The sequence below is a fragment of the Myxine glutinosa genome, chromosome 4 (assembly GCF_964187855.1).
Source record: "Myxine glutinosa chromosome 4, kmMyxGlut1.1, whole genome shotgun sequence".
Taxonomy (NCBI): Eukaryota; Metazoa; Chordata; class Myxini; order Myxiniformes; family Myxinidae; genus Myxine; species Myxine glutinosa.
Window position 1 is genome coordinate 92807788 of NC_136264.1, and position 14108 is coordinate 92821895.

The window sequence follows — 14108 nt, forward strand, 5'->3', positions numbered from 1 at the left end:
AGCTTCAATGTACTCTCCACAGAACATGCTCTACTCTTTAATCTGCTCTTTAAACTTTAATACTGCTCTCCCCTCTGGGCTGGTACTCCTGCGCCTCACACCTAGCTCGGCTTCACGCTGTTGAAACCAAAGTTTTCAGAATCATTGGAATCTCTCATGATGAAGCTAACTCCGAGGGCCTTTCACTTACTTACCGCAGGCAGGTTGGTGGAATTTCTGTCTTCTACCGACTCCTCTCCGGCCTTGCTCCCCATACTCTCTCTAGGCTCTGTCCCCCAAATATTCCTACAGGTCGCACAAGATCTGCCTGCAATCCTCTTATGGTTAAACTGCCAAAATCAAGACTCTCTGCTCACCTTCACGCTTTCATTCCTCTTTTCTCCCACCTCTGGAACAAACTCCCTCACTCTCTTCAATCCCACTCCTCCCTCCAGGTCTTTAAAACAGCTGTTCACCACCATCTCTTATCTTCCCCCATCCAAAACCTTGATCTTTTCTACCCCCGTTAATTCACACCAGATCCACTTTTTTGAAATACCGACTTCTTTCCTGGAAGTCCTAGCAGTGTCCATGTGTTTTTTTAACCTCTCCCACCCCACACCCCCCTTCCCACACCTCCCCCCCCCCAAGCCCTCTCCCTCCCACAGATCTCCCGATGTCCCTGCTCTCAAATGTTGTACTTGTGTGCTTCCCCCTCTCTCCCCATCTTGTTTCCCGCTCCCTTTATTTCGTCTTATGTGTCCGTTTGTTTTTTGTTTGTTTTTTTGTTAATAATGTTAGCTCTTACACGAGCCTCGATCTTGTATACAAAAAAAAAAAAATACATGCATAGCACAGCCTCATTATATCCTCTATACGTTCTTCACAGCCTCACATGTGTGACAAAACACCCCTTTCAACACATTTTCTTACAAGAATGATGCATGATTTACACAACATCCCTTTTACACCTTTTAAATAGCCAGCCAGACTCTCACCTTGGCAAATAAGTTACGTTTGGGTGGAATGAGTATATGGTCTAGTTTGGCTGTGAGATCGTTCAGCAGAAACACCAACTCCTTGGGACCCAACCGTGCAACTTCTGCTGCCTGCACATGTAAGAGAACAAAAAGGAAATGGGAAATGTATGAAGTCACAAGTTTATATTTCTCCTTCATGTAAGGAAGAGTAAGGATTGAGGTGGGGAAGGGGGCTGGCGGGTGGAGAGTCTTCACCCGCCCGCTGGCGGATCTCGTCTTCTGTTGTCTTACCCTTCCTCCGCTCCGAGAGAGTCTCGGAGCGGAGGGTCAAGCATTGGAATCTCCCGCGATGAAGCTAACTCCAAGGGCCTCTCACTCACTCACCGCAGGCAGGTTGGTGGTCTTTCCATCTTCTACCGACTCCTCTCTGGCCTTGCCCCCCCAGCTCTCTCTGGGCTCTGTCCCGCAAATATTCCTACAGGTCGCACAAGATCTGCCTGCAACCCTCTTATGGTCAAACTGCCAAAATCAAGACTCTCTGCTCACCTTCACTCCTCTCTTCTCCCGCCTCTGGAACAAACTCCCTCACTCTCTTCAATCCCACTCCACCCTCCAGGTCTTTAAAACTGCTGTTCACCACCATCTCTTATCTTCCCCCATCCAAAACCTTGATCTTTTCTACCCCCGCTAATTTCACCCCAATTCCACTTTTTTGAAATACCAACTTCTGTCCTGGAAGTCCTTGGTGTCCTTGTGTTTTATACTTCTCCCTCCACCCCCCCCCCCCCTTCCCACGCCTCCTCCCCCCAAGCCCTCTCCCTTCCACACATCTCCCTGCTCTCAAATGTTGTGTTTGTGTGCTTCCCCTTCTCTCCCCATCTTGTTTTCCGCTCCCTCTTTTTGTGTGTTTTGTTTGTCTGGTTGATTTGTTTGTGAAGTAAATGTTAGCTCTTTCACGAGCCTCGATTCAGTATACAAAAAAAAAAAAAAAAAAAAAAAAACGAGTCGGGTCCTCATCATATTGGACCTACATGTGATATATGCATGTCCTTTGTGCCGACAGTGAAGACAAAGGATACTATGTAAAGCAACCCCTTGAAAATGAAACCCTACCCTCAGGAGATTCTAATCGCCAATAGGGGTCTGCATTGGTCATCAGAGTAACTGCAGGAAGTGCTGAGATAGCAGTCCAATTCTCCTAAATTTTTAATTGCTGCATACATAAAGGTTTCTTCCCAATTTAAAAACAAACCACAGGAGCATGCACTTGGTTTTAAATAATCTCGCACCGTCGGCACTCAATAGTGCAAACTGGGCAAAAAAGCAAACCCGATTAGTAAAAGAAGAAGGTGGTGTCGATTGGTAGATCGTGGTGGCAAAAAGGGTTCACTTCAGCATGGTAGCGATGCAAGAAGAAGAAGAAGAAAAAAATATCTGAAAGTACCAAATATTCTTTCAGCGATAATGCCTCGGTATAATATTCCTGATAAAATGACAATCACAGTGACCAAATAGAGGGCAAAGTCAAGATAACATACACATCACGGGTGTTCAGACAAAAGTCTCTTGCGCTCAAATATTAATCCAAAACTCATTAAATTATTGCGATATTGAATTTACATTTGCTGTTTGTGCATCGTTTTATGACTGGAATGAAAATTCCGATTATTGTGGCAATATTTCTCTCCTGCTGTGATTTTTGTCATTATCTTTCTGTAATTATTCTGTTTATTGATGGGGTTTTATAAGGGCACTTGGCTACGGGGCAGAAGGGAGTGAGGGGAGAGCGTTGGTCGGGAAATTGGATGTACAAGTTCTGCACCTGATAAAGATGGAGAGCGAAAGCAAAGACTCGACGTGGAATACAAATTACATTCCTTGAACTGCGTTTATGATTCTGTGGCTAATCTGCTTTGCCCTTCCAGCTTATTTCTGCATGATCTCTCCATGTGTGAGCAACCCTATAAAATAAAATAAAACCACCTTTAGAGGCCATTTTTCCCCGCAAAGCGGGGGTTGGCCTTTTTCGGGGACCGTGGTTGTTGTTGTTTTTTTTGGTCACCTTTTTGAAGCAATGTTTTACGGCCGGATGCCCTTCCTGCCGCCAACCGTTTGTCGCCTTTTACGACAAACAGGGAATTACCAGTGAACTGGTACTCAATTAGCCGACTTCAGAAGGATGACAGGCTGTCAACCCCCCGGCATTAATTCAGCGATCGACCGGGATTCGAACCCAGGATCCTAGGATCCTAAGCTGGCCAACCAACCCAACCAACCCTATAAATAGGTTTAAACTATTCCAAGGTCCTGTCAATGCAATACAAAACAAAATACCCATGATCATGAAAGGTAAACTAACGGTTCATTCACGTTTGTTCCAACCAGACCCAGTAGTGCTGCTATATATTTCCTTTTGCAGTTTACAGAACATGCTGCCCTGCTTTCCAAGACGTCAACCTGCAGTTTATCACAATTCCCAGAAAAACTCCGTCTGGCACGGCGACTTTGCTGCAAGTGCTGCACGCTCAGCAAGCCTCAGCCAATTTTATTTCAAAGTTCAATTTTATTTTCAAAAATACATTTCGGGCAAAGAAAGTGAAAACTTGTTAAAAGGACTCGATTTTAACACTTTTCACCCATACAAATTGGTTTTGAAGGTTCTAAATTATATAAATATCACACTAATGAAATCTAAATTAATATGACTAAGAAATCAGAAAATAGATTTTCTTTTTTTTTTCCCAGCACCTTTCACTGGATATCCAGCCAGTCAACACAATCGTGCTCAACATCACCTTTCATTTGAGGATTTCAGGATTAACAACGCATTTAATAATTACAACTCAAATGAAAACCAATCCGACAGTCATTTGTTAGGTCCCCGCACTTCGGTCACTTCCAGAGTTACAAAATCTATATTTACCAATTTGGATTACCAATCAAGGTAATCTAGAGCTACAAAAGATCCTTCACATATAGGTGGAAACAAATTGGCACTTTGATACATAAAGTAAACAAAGCAGATATTGTTATCAGAAAATGGGGTCACATTAATTCCATTCTAGGAATAATGTAATGCATGAGTACTCTGCATGTTTTGTTTGAAAAAAACAAAAAACAGCTTCTCTTTTAGAAACTAGAACAGCACTCATTAGAGCACATATCACCACCACGGTGAAAAGTTTACGTTTTGTATCCAACTGATAGGCCGGATATGGATCCAGACCTTATAACCAAAATTGAATCGCTTTGTCCACAACGTTTTTGAGATATCACGCTATATATCATTTTTGGCCCAATTTCTCAATGGTGAAGAATCACTTAAAAAATCCCAGTATCCAGATCCAGACATGGATCTTCAACAAAATGGAAGCAAATCGTCCTTGTTACACACCCAACCTGTTCACTGAGTTTCGTCCGAATACGTCCATAACTTTTGAGACATCCTGCTCACGGACAGACAAGCATAAATATGTGAAAGCATAACCTCTATCCACCTTCAGTGATGAAGGTAATGAGACGTTTGAATGGAAGAGGTTTATTTAAAAAATAATACATTCTAATGAAACAGTATTCATAATCATAATTATTATTATTATTATCTCTCTCATATATATATATATATCTATATATATATCGATATATATATCTATCTATCTATATATATATCTATATATCTATATATCTATATATATATACACAGACTTGGCATTTAATATGGAATATTTTTTTTTCTTCTTGACTTCCATTTACTTTCTTAACTCAGTATATCAATCTGGTGAGTTTATTTTACACTTTGGTGATTTATTTGTTAAAAGAACCATGTCACTGATTGTCTGTCGCAGCAAGAAGTCAACAACAGGATTATATCACAAGTGGCGTGGCAAAATGTACGGACAGGTGCATTTGATGATTGGCTTCACAGTCGGGTATACAAGGGTTGTTGCGTTCTGTATTAGTGGAAAACAACTGCAGCACGTCTCCAAAAGTTATTGCCGCTTCCTCTGGAGATGGTCCGTCAACTCGACAATGCTGTTTGTCATGGAGTGGTGGCTTTACGAAATTACGGCATGAAACAGCGTGCTATTGCTCGGCAGTATGGCATCACTCAAGGTCAGGTGTCAAAGATCCTGAAACTAAATGCTCAGAGGGGTGTCCCTACTCCAATACCGAGGCCAGGACGTCCCCGCAGAACCACAAGGAGGGATGATCGCCAGCTGCACCGGTTAGTCCGCAATGGCCGTACCAAGTCAGCTAATCGGCTTAGGGCTGAGTGGCAGCAACTGACAAATGTGCCTGTATCCAGAAGGCTAGTCGACCAATGACTGGTTCAAAGCAGGCTGTCATGCCAGGCATCCCCTGAGAAAGCCATGCCTGACCAGACAACACCGCCAGCGCCAATTGTAGTGGGCCAGAGAGCACCGTCAATGGCAGCCAGGACACTGGAATCGCGTGATCTTCAGTGACGAGTCTAGATTTCTGGTCTATCGTCAAGATGGCCGCGTCCGAGTGTGCAGACAAGTGCATGAAGCCTACAACAAAGATTGTATAGTGCCAAGAGTCCAAGCTGGAGGTGGTGGGGTGACCGTTTGGGCTGCTTTTCATGCAGAGGGCAAAACTGACCTGGTTGTTCTGAATGGAAACCTGAACCAGTTCAAGTACAGGGCCATTCTGGAAGAAACATTGCTTCCATTTGCTCGTGCAGCCTTTCGAGGAAACTTTGTCTTCCAAGATGACAATGCACGGCCTCATCATGCTCGCATGATCCAACGCTTTCTTGCTGACCATGGTGTAGAGCATATGGAGTGGCCTGCCATGTCCCCGGATATGAATCCGATCGAGAACTTGTGGGCAGAATTAACGTGTCAAATCGACCACTTGGACCAGCAGCCGACCTCTGTGCGTGAATTGCAGCAGGCTATTGTCACTGCATGGCAAGCGATTCCTGTCCAAACCTTGGCAAATCTCGTGAACAGCATGCGCCAACGTGTACGTGCTCTCCAGAATGCTCGTGGGGGTTACACGAAGTACTGAACTGTAATTTTACTCTCCGTAATCCCAGTCGTCATTTAACTTTTGTTTTTGTTAAAAAAAATGTTGGCTAATGTGCAAAATAAAGAGATACTTCTGGAAAACGTACAGAAGTTTAACACAGTACTGTCCATGAATTGAGTTCGATATCAGTTTACATCACTTTCAAGGATCAATTTATTTGTTTCGAAATGTCAAATGTGGTTTTTGTTTCTTTCAAATGTCATATTAACAAAATCTAGAATAATTTCAGCATAATTCCAATGAACTTTTGGTTCGAAGACATCTTGAAAAGTAAGTTCACCCCCACAAAAAAAATATTCCATATTAAATGCCAAGTCTGTGTATATATATATATATATATATATATATATATATATATATATATATATATATATATATATATATATATATATATATATATATATATATATATATATATATATATATATATATATATATATATATATATAATATTATATTATATATATATATATATATATATATATATATATATATATATATATATATATATATATTTATATATATATATATTTATATATATATATATATATATATTGTTGCGAATATGGCATTTGGCCTCCATATCCGCTTGTAAATATTCCCCTATTTCCCCAATACTCCCCAACTATCCCCAATCCCCCATTCCCTAGTCCCATTGCCTGTAAATAACACTCTGTAGAACCGACCTTCCCCTTTTTCCCCCATTAAATGTCGTGCCCAGGTCCCCCGCATCTCACGTAGACAACTTTCGGACATCTTGCTAGTTATTCTTAGTCTATGTCAGTTAAGGACTCGTTTCCATTAATTATGACTCTTCGTTGCACCAGAATGTGATTGTATGGCACCAGTAGTGAGTTTAGGACCTTCCCATACCTCCCCGCATCTCTTCCCCATGAAGAAGCTACAACAACAACAACTACAACAGCAGAGGGGGGCGGCGCGGCGACGGCGCGGGGAGTGTGCGTCCTCACACCGGCTCGGTTAGCCGCCATGACCATGCGCTCCGACGGGGTTACCACGAAGGGGCTGGCTGTCAGCTCCTCGTCAAGGGCGGAGCCTGGTAACCCCCCCGCACCCAATAAGAAGGGCGGACCGATTCCATCTGGGGCGGAGCTAACGAGCCGAGGGCGTGTCACTCCCCGCCGGATATACGAAGCGACTCACCGGACGTGACGTCAGATGCGCCCCCAGCTTGAAGAAGAACCAGTCGTGACCTCCGAGCGCTGTGACCTCCCTGCATCTACTGGACCGTACTGTACCCTGTCCTTGAGCCAAGAGTGCACCTTGAGCCATCGATACCCGCTTTCCTTGCCATCAATCCCCGTGTGAGTCAGCCTTTTGTCCCGTTTATCTGTCGTCTGTTGGGAATAAGATAAGTGTGTCTAAGTGCCTGTCTTTCTATGATGTCCCTCTTGTAGTTGTAATCTAACCTTCCGCCTTAATATAACCTCCTCCGGAGGTCTTGAGAACTGAACCCTTGGTGTCGTGTCATTTGAAACCCAGCCGTGTGTCCTTTTCCTTCATTGACCTAGCATAGCGCGACTCGGCAACGTTCGAGTATAATCGGGTAACTTGTGCAGACGTGGTCATACCAAACCGCTCGGTAAACTAACATCCACCACCGCGTCTGTAACAATTGGTGTCGAGGAGTGGAATTCGGACCCGGGACTAAATTTGTTAGGCCCAAACTTTGGGAGGTAGAATCGATCCGGAGCGCGTTTACTGCGCTCGACGAAATTATAACGGCGAAATTTGATTTTGTTATACGGAAATAAAAACCCGAATTTTGAAAGTCGCGCTATGGCAGACCAAGTCGGCTGGGGTCCGGTAGGGGAGAGTGAGGCAGGGTCGGTCCAGGACCAAATTGAGGGACATGAGGGACAGGAGGAGAGCGAAGCAGCGAGGGTAGCAGACGCACAAAATGGCGCCTCGCTGGTCACCGCGCCCGCGACCGTGGCAGCGCCCCTGGTGGATTCGAACCTTTTCCTCCTGCAAATGAGGGCCCTTATGGAACAAATGGTGGGAATGAGGGCTGATAGTGAGCGATTGGGAAACCAAATTGAAGAAATAACGAACGGAATGAGGGCCGATAGGGAGGAAAGGGAGCAGAGGGACGAAGCGAGGGCTCGGAGTGAGCAATTGGGGGTAATGGGAAACCAATTGGGGGTAATGAGGGACGAAGCGAGGGGTACCAGTGAGGGGTTAGACAATAATTTTAAGGGTTTAGACAAGAAATTTGGGAAGTTAGACGACAAATTTGAGGGGTTAGACAACGGGATAAAAGAGGTGAGAAATGGGTTAATGGGGGTAGAAAACAGAATGGCCGCTCAAGAGAATCAAATGGAAGGGATGCAAAAGGGGTTAGAGGGGGTAGAAAATAGAATGGCTGCCCAGGAGAATCAGATAGAGGGAGTGAAAAATGGGTTAGAGGGGTTAGAAAACAGGATGGAAGGCAAATTGAGGGACATGAGGGACCAAGCGGAAAGGGAAGTTAACCAAATGGGGCAGCAGATAGAGGGGGTCAGAATGGGGGTAGAAACCAAACTGGATGCTCACAGGGAGGAAATGGAGCAGATGAGGGTGGCATCTGGGCAGGAGATGCAAGTGATGGGAGAGGAGATCAGAAGAGGAGTGAGTGAGGAGGTCGGAGGAGTGCGCGAGGAGGTGAGGCACTGTAAGGAGCACATGGAGAAGGAGGTGAGAAAGGGGACTGTAAAGTTACAAGGGGGCATAGAGGACCTGACGCAGGAGGTGGAGCAGCTGACGGTGGGACAGACGGAGTTAGTGGAGCAGGTTCAAAGGAACACTGCGGTATTAGGAGGATTAAAAGCGACACAGAAAGAACTAAAAGATGACTTGGTAGCGACGAAGAGGGAATGTCAGATGGTACGTGAGGGACTGACAACGAGGTTGGACGAGGTGATAGAGGTAATGGAGACGACGGACCGGCAGGTGAGGACGCACATGGAAACGGTCAAGGTAGCCTTAGAGGATGAGCTTGAGGAGACGTACCGGGACATAAAAGAGGTGAAGCAGAAATTAGAAGAAGTGGAAGAAGGGATGAGCGAAATTAAGAAGCGACGGAGAGGGGATAAGAAAGAGATAAAAGAGGAGATAAAAGAATTGGTCCAAAGTCTGTGTTTGGATCGTGATGATGTGCTCATTAACCGGATGAGGGATTCGCAGGTGATGGAGGAGATGCGAAGAGGAAGAGGACCCGGTGTAAGTGGTGACCAATATGGTCGTGCGTATGATGCGCCAGGTGATTTAAGAAGCTTGGGGGTCGAGATGGACCCGGGTGTTCGTGAGAGGCCATTGGTGAAGTGTGCGACAGGTCTGGTGTGCGAAAGAGGAGGTGTGCGAGAAAGTCCGACTCTGGGGTGTGTGAGGAAAAAGTGCGTGCCAAGGAGTGAGGGTGCTGGCGAGAATGAGTCGGTCGTAGCGCGTGTGCGAGGGGGCACATGGAAGCGCGGTGTGGTGAGTGTTACAGAGGGTGTGACGGGAGAGTGTGCGCGAGAAAGGTGTGTGACGGACAGGTGCATGGGGAAAGAGTGCGCTGTCAAAGGCAAGGAAGAATGCACACCTGTGGTGAGTGTTACAGAGGGTGTAACGGGAGAGTGTGCGCCAGAAAGGTGTGTGACGGACAGGTGCATGAGGAAAGAGTGCGCTGTCAAGAGTAAGGGTGAGTGCGCTGTCAAGAATGGAGGTGAGAGTAGTGAGAGTGACAAGGAGAGTGAGTTGGTTGTGACAGGTGAGCGAGGATGTACACCTGGGATGGAAGGATGCACACCTGGAATGGTAGAGCGTGAGTGGGAATGCACGCTGGAGTTGGTGGTGAGGCACGTGGTTGGGTGTGCGAATGAGGGCACACCTGTGATTGTCACAGAGGAGGTGACAGAGGAGGGGGCGCGAAGAGGTGTGTTGGTGAGGTGTGCGACCAACGAATGTGTGCCAAAGTGTTCGGTGGTCAGGTGTGTGACCAAGGCTGTGAGTGGAATGAGGGTACCTGGGTGTGTAAGGAAAGGTATGAGCAAGCAAGGGGTAGCATATGCATGTAAGAATCCAGGTGAAGCATCGACGGTAACCAGGTTAGAGGTTAGGTCGACTTTTAGCCGAAGCGGGCCCTCGGTGCGTGCCGGGCCTCGCTTTGAACGGCCGCGTCCAGGCTCCACTAGGTGGAGCGGGCAGCTGGATAGGAAGGGTCGTCATGGCGACCACGTTTTGTGGAGACGTGCCGGCAGGGCGAGATCGGGACATTGGATGGCTCCACGCCGAGATGGTGCGTGGGATCTCGGCCCGGGTAAGCCCCCGTCCCTGCCCCGAATGCCGGACGCATCCAGCCGCCGGCACAAAACAACCAGCATTCATTGCTCGGCTTTACGAAGCCGGGCTTTGGACAGGAATTGGCGCACCGAGAGGCATTAGTGAGGAGACTGGGTGATGAGGTTAGTGTTTTGGCCCCAAAATTAGAGAAAAACAAAATTTGATGATTGGCAAAGGATTGGCAGTAGTGATTGGCAGATGATGGGCAGTGATTGGCAAATTTTTGATTTGTTGAAATTTGATGTGCAAAATTGGTAGTGAGCGATGGGCCCGGTGGGTAAGGCTGGCATCCCTGCCACCCTTCCCAAGTGGGGGCAAAGGAGCACTAGATTATGGGGTGTATGGCAGTGGAAACTAGCCCGGGTGGGTTAGGTTATATTGATAGGGCCCTAGAAGATGACATTAGGTAACGTTAAGTTTAGTTAGTGACTGATACCTGTAGTGGGGACGCAGGTAGATTAGTATGGATGATAATGACGTGGGAGCGCAATAGTAAAAGGGACGACTGGGAAGCGCAAGTTTCAGAAGGGAGTAGTTAGCTGAGATGCCGTGTGTGAGAATTGAACAGGTGTGATTGCACAGGTGTGCAACTGGACAGGTGTGTGGAGCAGTGTATGAGTAGTGAGTGTGTGGATCAGCGCGAATGCGCTTGGGGAGAGAAGGGTGCAGGTGGCACCAGGTGTGAGAGCACAGGTGTGCAAGTACAGGTGTGTGGAGAGAGTTGGAGTAAGTGGTACGGAGTGGTGTGCATGGTGCGAAGGTGTGAATGGGGGAAGAGTGGACCCCCATCACGGATACCCGGGGCGGGTAGTGTAAGTGTTAGGTAGAGGGTACAGGTAAATTGTGGTTGGATATTGGCATCTGTGGTGCGGTTGCAGAATGGTGTTGTGAATGGGTGCATTAGTGTTGTGGAAATGGCTGGGCGTGTAGCCTGTTAGTGTGTGTAGTTGGTTGGGCACTCCACCACTGTGAGGATGTCGGCCAGGTGAGGCCGCAGGTGGGCTCTGGGAGCCGGTAGAGTTGTGGATGGGGCCCGAGGATCCGGAGGACGGACCCGGGTAGCCCAGTGCCAGAGAGGGCACCGAGTGGGGAGAGCGCCAGAGGGCCTTCCCCAGGTAGTTAGGTTAGGGTGAGGAGCAGGTAAGCTCGGAGGCAACTGCAGTGGTGGAGGTGTGCAGGTGGGTAGACCCACTGGGAGAGGTACACGCCACAGCCCAGAAATTGTGCGAGGGCACCGGGAGATGAATCGGGGGAGTGAGACCCCAAATTGAAAAGCACCACAGTTTGGCCAATGGGAATTGGTTTTTAGAACCCATAGTGTAAGAGGGCCAATGGTTTGGCCGGAGAAAGACCCCGGGTAGTGTAAAGTTGTTAAAGTCATTTAGGAAATAGTTAGGATTGATGAACCTGTCGCACCATACGCAGCCACTTGCCTGTGGTGATGATGATGACTCCACACCTGTGTTTTCTTTGTTTTGTTGCAGGAAATGAGATTGCTGTGGATTGGTTAGACGCATCACGACGTGGAGGAGACATTGGGGTGATTCCATCTCTCCCTCCCTAGGAGGGACTGATGATGAATTGGTAATGGCAAATTTTGATGTTCAGTTGGAGATGGCAAATTTTGATGAGAGTTGAAAATGGCAAATTTGATTGGTTAGGAGGGAGAGAAGACGAATTTGGTTTATGGGAGGAACGGGGAAGACAGTAGGGATGTTTGTTGATTTGTAAAGTAGATGTTTATGGGTAGTGTTGTGTTTTGTGGATACAGTAAGGGGGTAAGGGAGGGGCCATGTAGGTTACCTGGTGGGGGGGGGGGGGGAGCGTACGATAGGAACGTACCTGTCTCACCTGGTTCCCATGTGCCCCCAGTGTGCATCACCTTGTATTGCGTGCACTTTTGCGCCCTTACCACCTTACTCACTTGTCTGCTTCTTTTGTCTCCCACCTCCGAGGATCTGGCTTTGGGGCAGAGAGAGAGGAGAGAGAGGTGCTGGCTACGCAGTTGTGGGCCTGCACTTTCGCTGCTTGCTGCCTGGATCGATACACCATATGGACCGCAATGTTTGTGGCCACCCACAATGGACCGCAGTTCTTTTGCGGCCAAGCACCACCCGTGGATGGACCTATGGGTCAACGTGGCACCGATGCCATACAAGGTGAACCACTAACAGTTGGCCCCCTGAAGGCCACAATAAAGAAATGGACGCGGTTGGCGCCTTTCTTTATTTTTGAAAGAAGTAAGAAGGCCAAGTGCACCACACGAAGGCAAGACCAGCGGCAGAACATCGGCCGGCTGCGACACCACCGGTGATTTATAAACACTTTATTGGTGCACCGGATGGTGCTCACTGTGTGATGGGGTGGTGCTTTTGATGCTTGGAAGGGGTGCTCTGCACATTATTAAAGGCCGTAGGCCACAGAGCACTCGTGGGTTGGTGTATCGATGCTGGCATGCGTGCTCTCTCTATGCATAACATCTGCATGTGTTCCTCCAGAAACAGGTCCTGGATCGTAGTGTAAATAGCAGCGTAGTCGTGTAAATAATGCTCCCTACCGGCTGTATGTTTAGTTTGCGAATTCTTTCCGGATTCGGTTATCCTGTGGGTGTGTTTCTGAGAGGAGAAGGGTGCAACGTCGCAGGGGGACAACTTTACTCATTTGTGAATATCTGTAAAACTGTCGCACTCAGGGTAGAGTTAATAGTAGAGGGAACTACATCTGCGTGCCACACTAAAATAGGTAAAAATTTATCGGGTCGGGACGCCCCGAGGGTAGAGAAGGGTGCAATGTTGCGAATATGGCATTTGGCCTCCATATCCGCTTGTAAATATTCCCCTATTTCCCCAATACTCCCCAACTATCCCCAATCCCCCATTCCCTAGTCCCATTGCCTGTAAATAACACTCTGTAGAACCGACCTTCCCCTTTTTCCCCCATTAAATGTCGTGCCCAGGTCCCCCGCATCTCACGTAGACAACTTTCGGACATCTTGCTAGTTATTCTTAGTCTATGTCAGTTAAGGACTCGTTTCCATTAATTATGACTCTTCGTTGCACCAGAATGTGATTGTATGGCACCAGTAGTGAGTTTAGGACCTTCCCATACCTCCCCGCATCTCTTACCCATGAAGAAGCTACAACAACAACAACTACAACAGCAGAGGGGGGCGGCGCGGCGACGGCGCGGGGAGTGTGCGTCCTCACACCGGCTCGGTTAGCCGCCATGACCATGCGCTCCGACGGGGTTACCACGAAGGGGCTGGCTGTCAGCTCCTCGTCAAGGGCGGAGCCTGGTAACCCCCCCGCACCCAATAAGAAGGGCGGACCGATTCCATCTGGGGCGGAGCTAACGAGCCGAGGGCGTGTCACTCCCCGCCGGATATACGAAGCGACTCACCGGACGTGACGTCAGATGCGCCCCCAGCTTGAAGAACCAGTCGTGACCTCCGAGCGCTGTGACCTCCCTGCATCTACTGGACCGTACTGTACCCTGTCCTTGAGCCAAGAGTGCACCTTGAGCCATCGATACCCGCTTTCCTTGCCATCAATCCCCGTGTGAGTCAGCCTTTTGTCCCGTTTATCTGTCGTCTGTTGGGAATAAGATAAGTGTGTCTAAGTGCCTGTCTTTCTATGATGTCCCTCTTGTAGTTGTAATCTAACCTTCCGCCTTAATATAACCTCCTCCGGAGGTCTTGAGAACTGAACCCTTGGTGTCGTGTCATTTGAAACCCAGCCGTGTGTCCTTTTCCTTCATTGACCTAGCATAGCG

General features: G+C 47.5%; 2 protein-coding genes across 4 annotated transcripts in view; one reads left to right on the plus strand and one right to left on the minus strand.

The window, feature by feature from the left end:
• FANCD2 (FA complementation group D2) overlaps positions 1–14108 on the minus strand; it is a 340198-nt gene that overhangs the window by 93860 nt on the left and 232230 nt on the right. For all 3 annotated transcript variants that reach the window (XM_078776144.1, XM_068112928.2, XM_078776145.1), the window contains one exon: positions 978–1088. In XM_078776144.1, the coding sequence (XP_078632270.1) occupies positions 978–1088 (111 nt within the window). The remainder of the gene's footprint in view (positions 1–977; positions 1089–14108) is intronic.
• On the plus strand, positions 8850–10473 carry LOC144891779 (uncharacterized). Its single transcript, XM_078776146.1, has 2 exons — positions 8850–9394; positions 9662–10473. The coding sequence occupies exons 1-2, from the start codon at positions 8898–8900 to the stop codon at positions 10437–10439; spliced, it is 1275 nt and encodes a 424-aa protein (XP_078632272.1). The 5' UTR covers positions 8850–8897; the 3' UTR covers positions 10440–10473.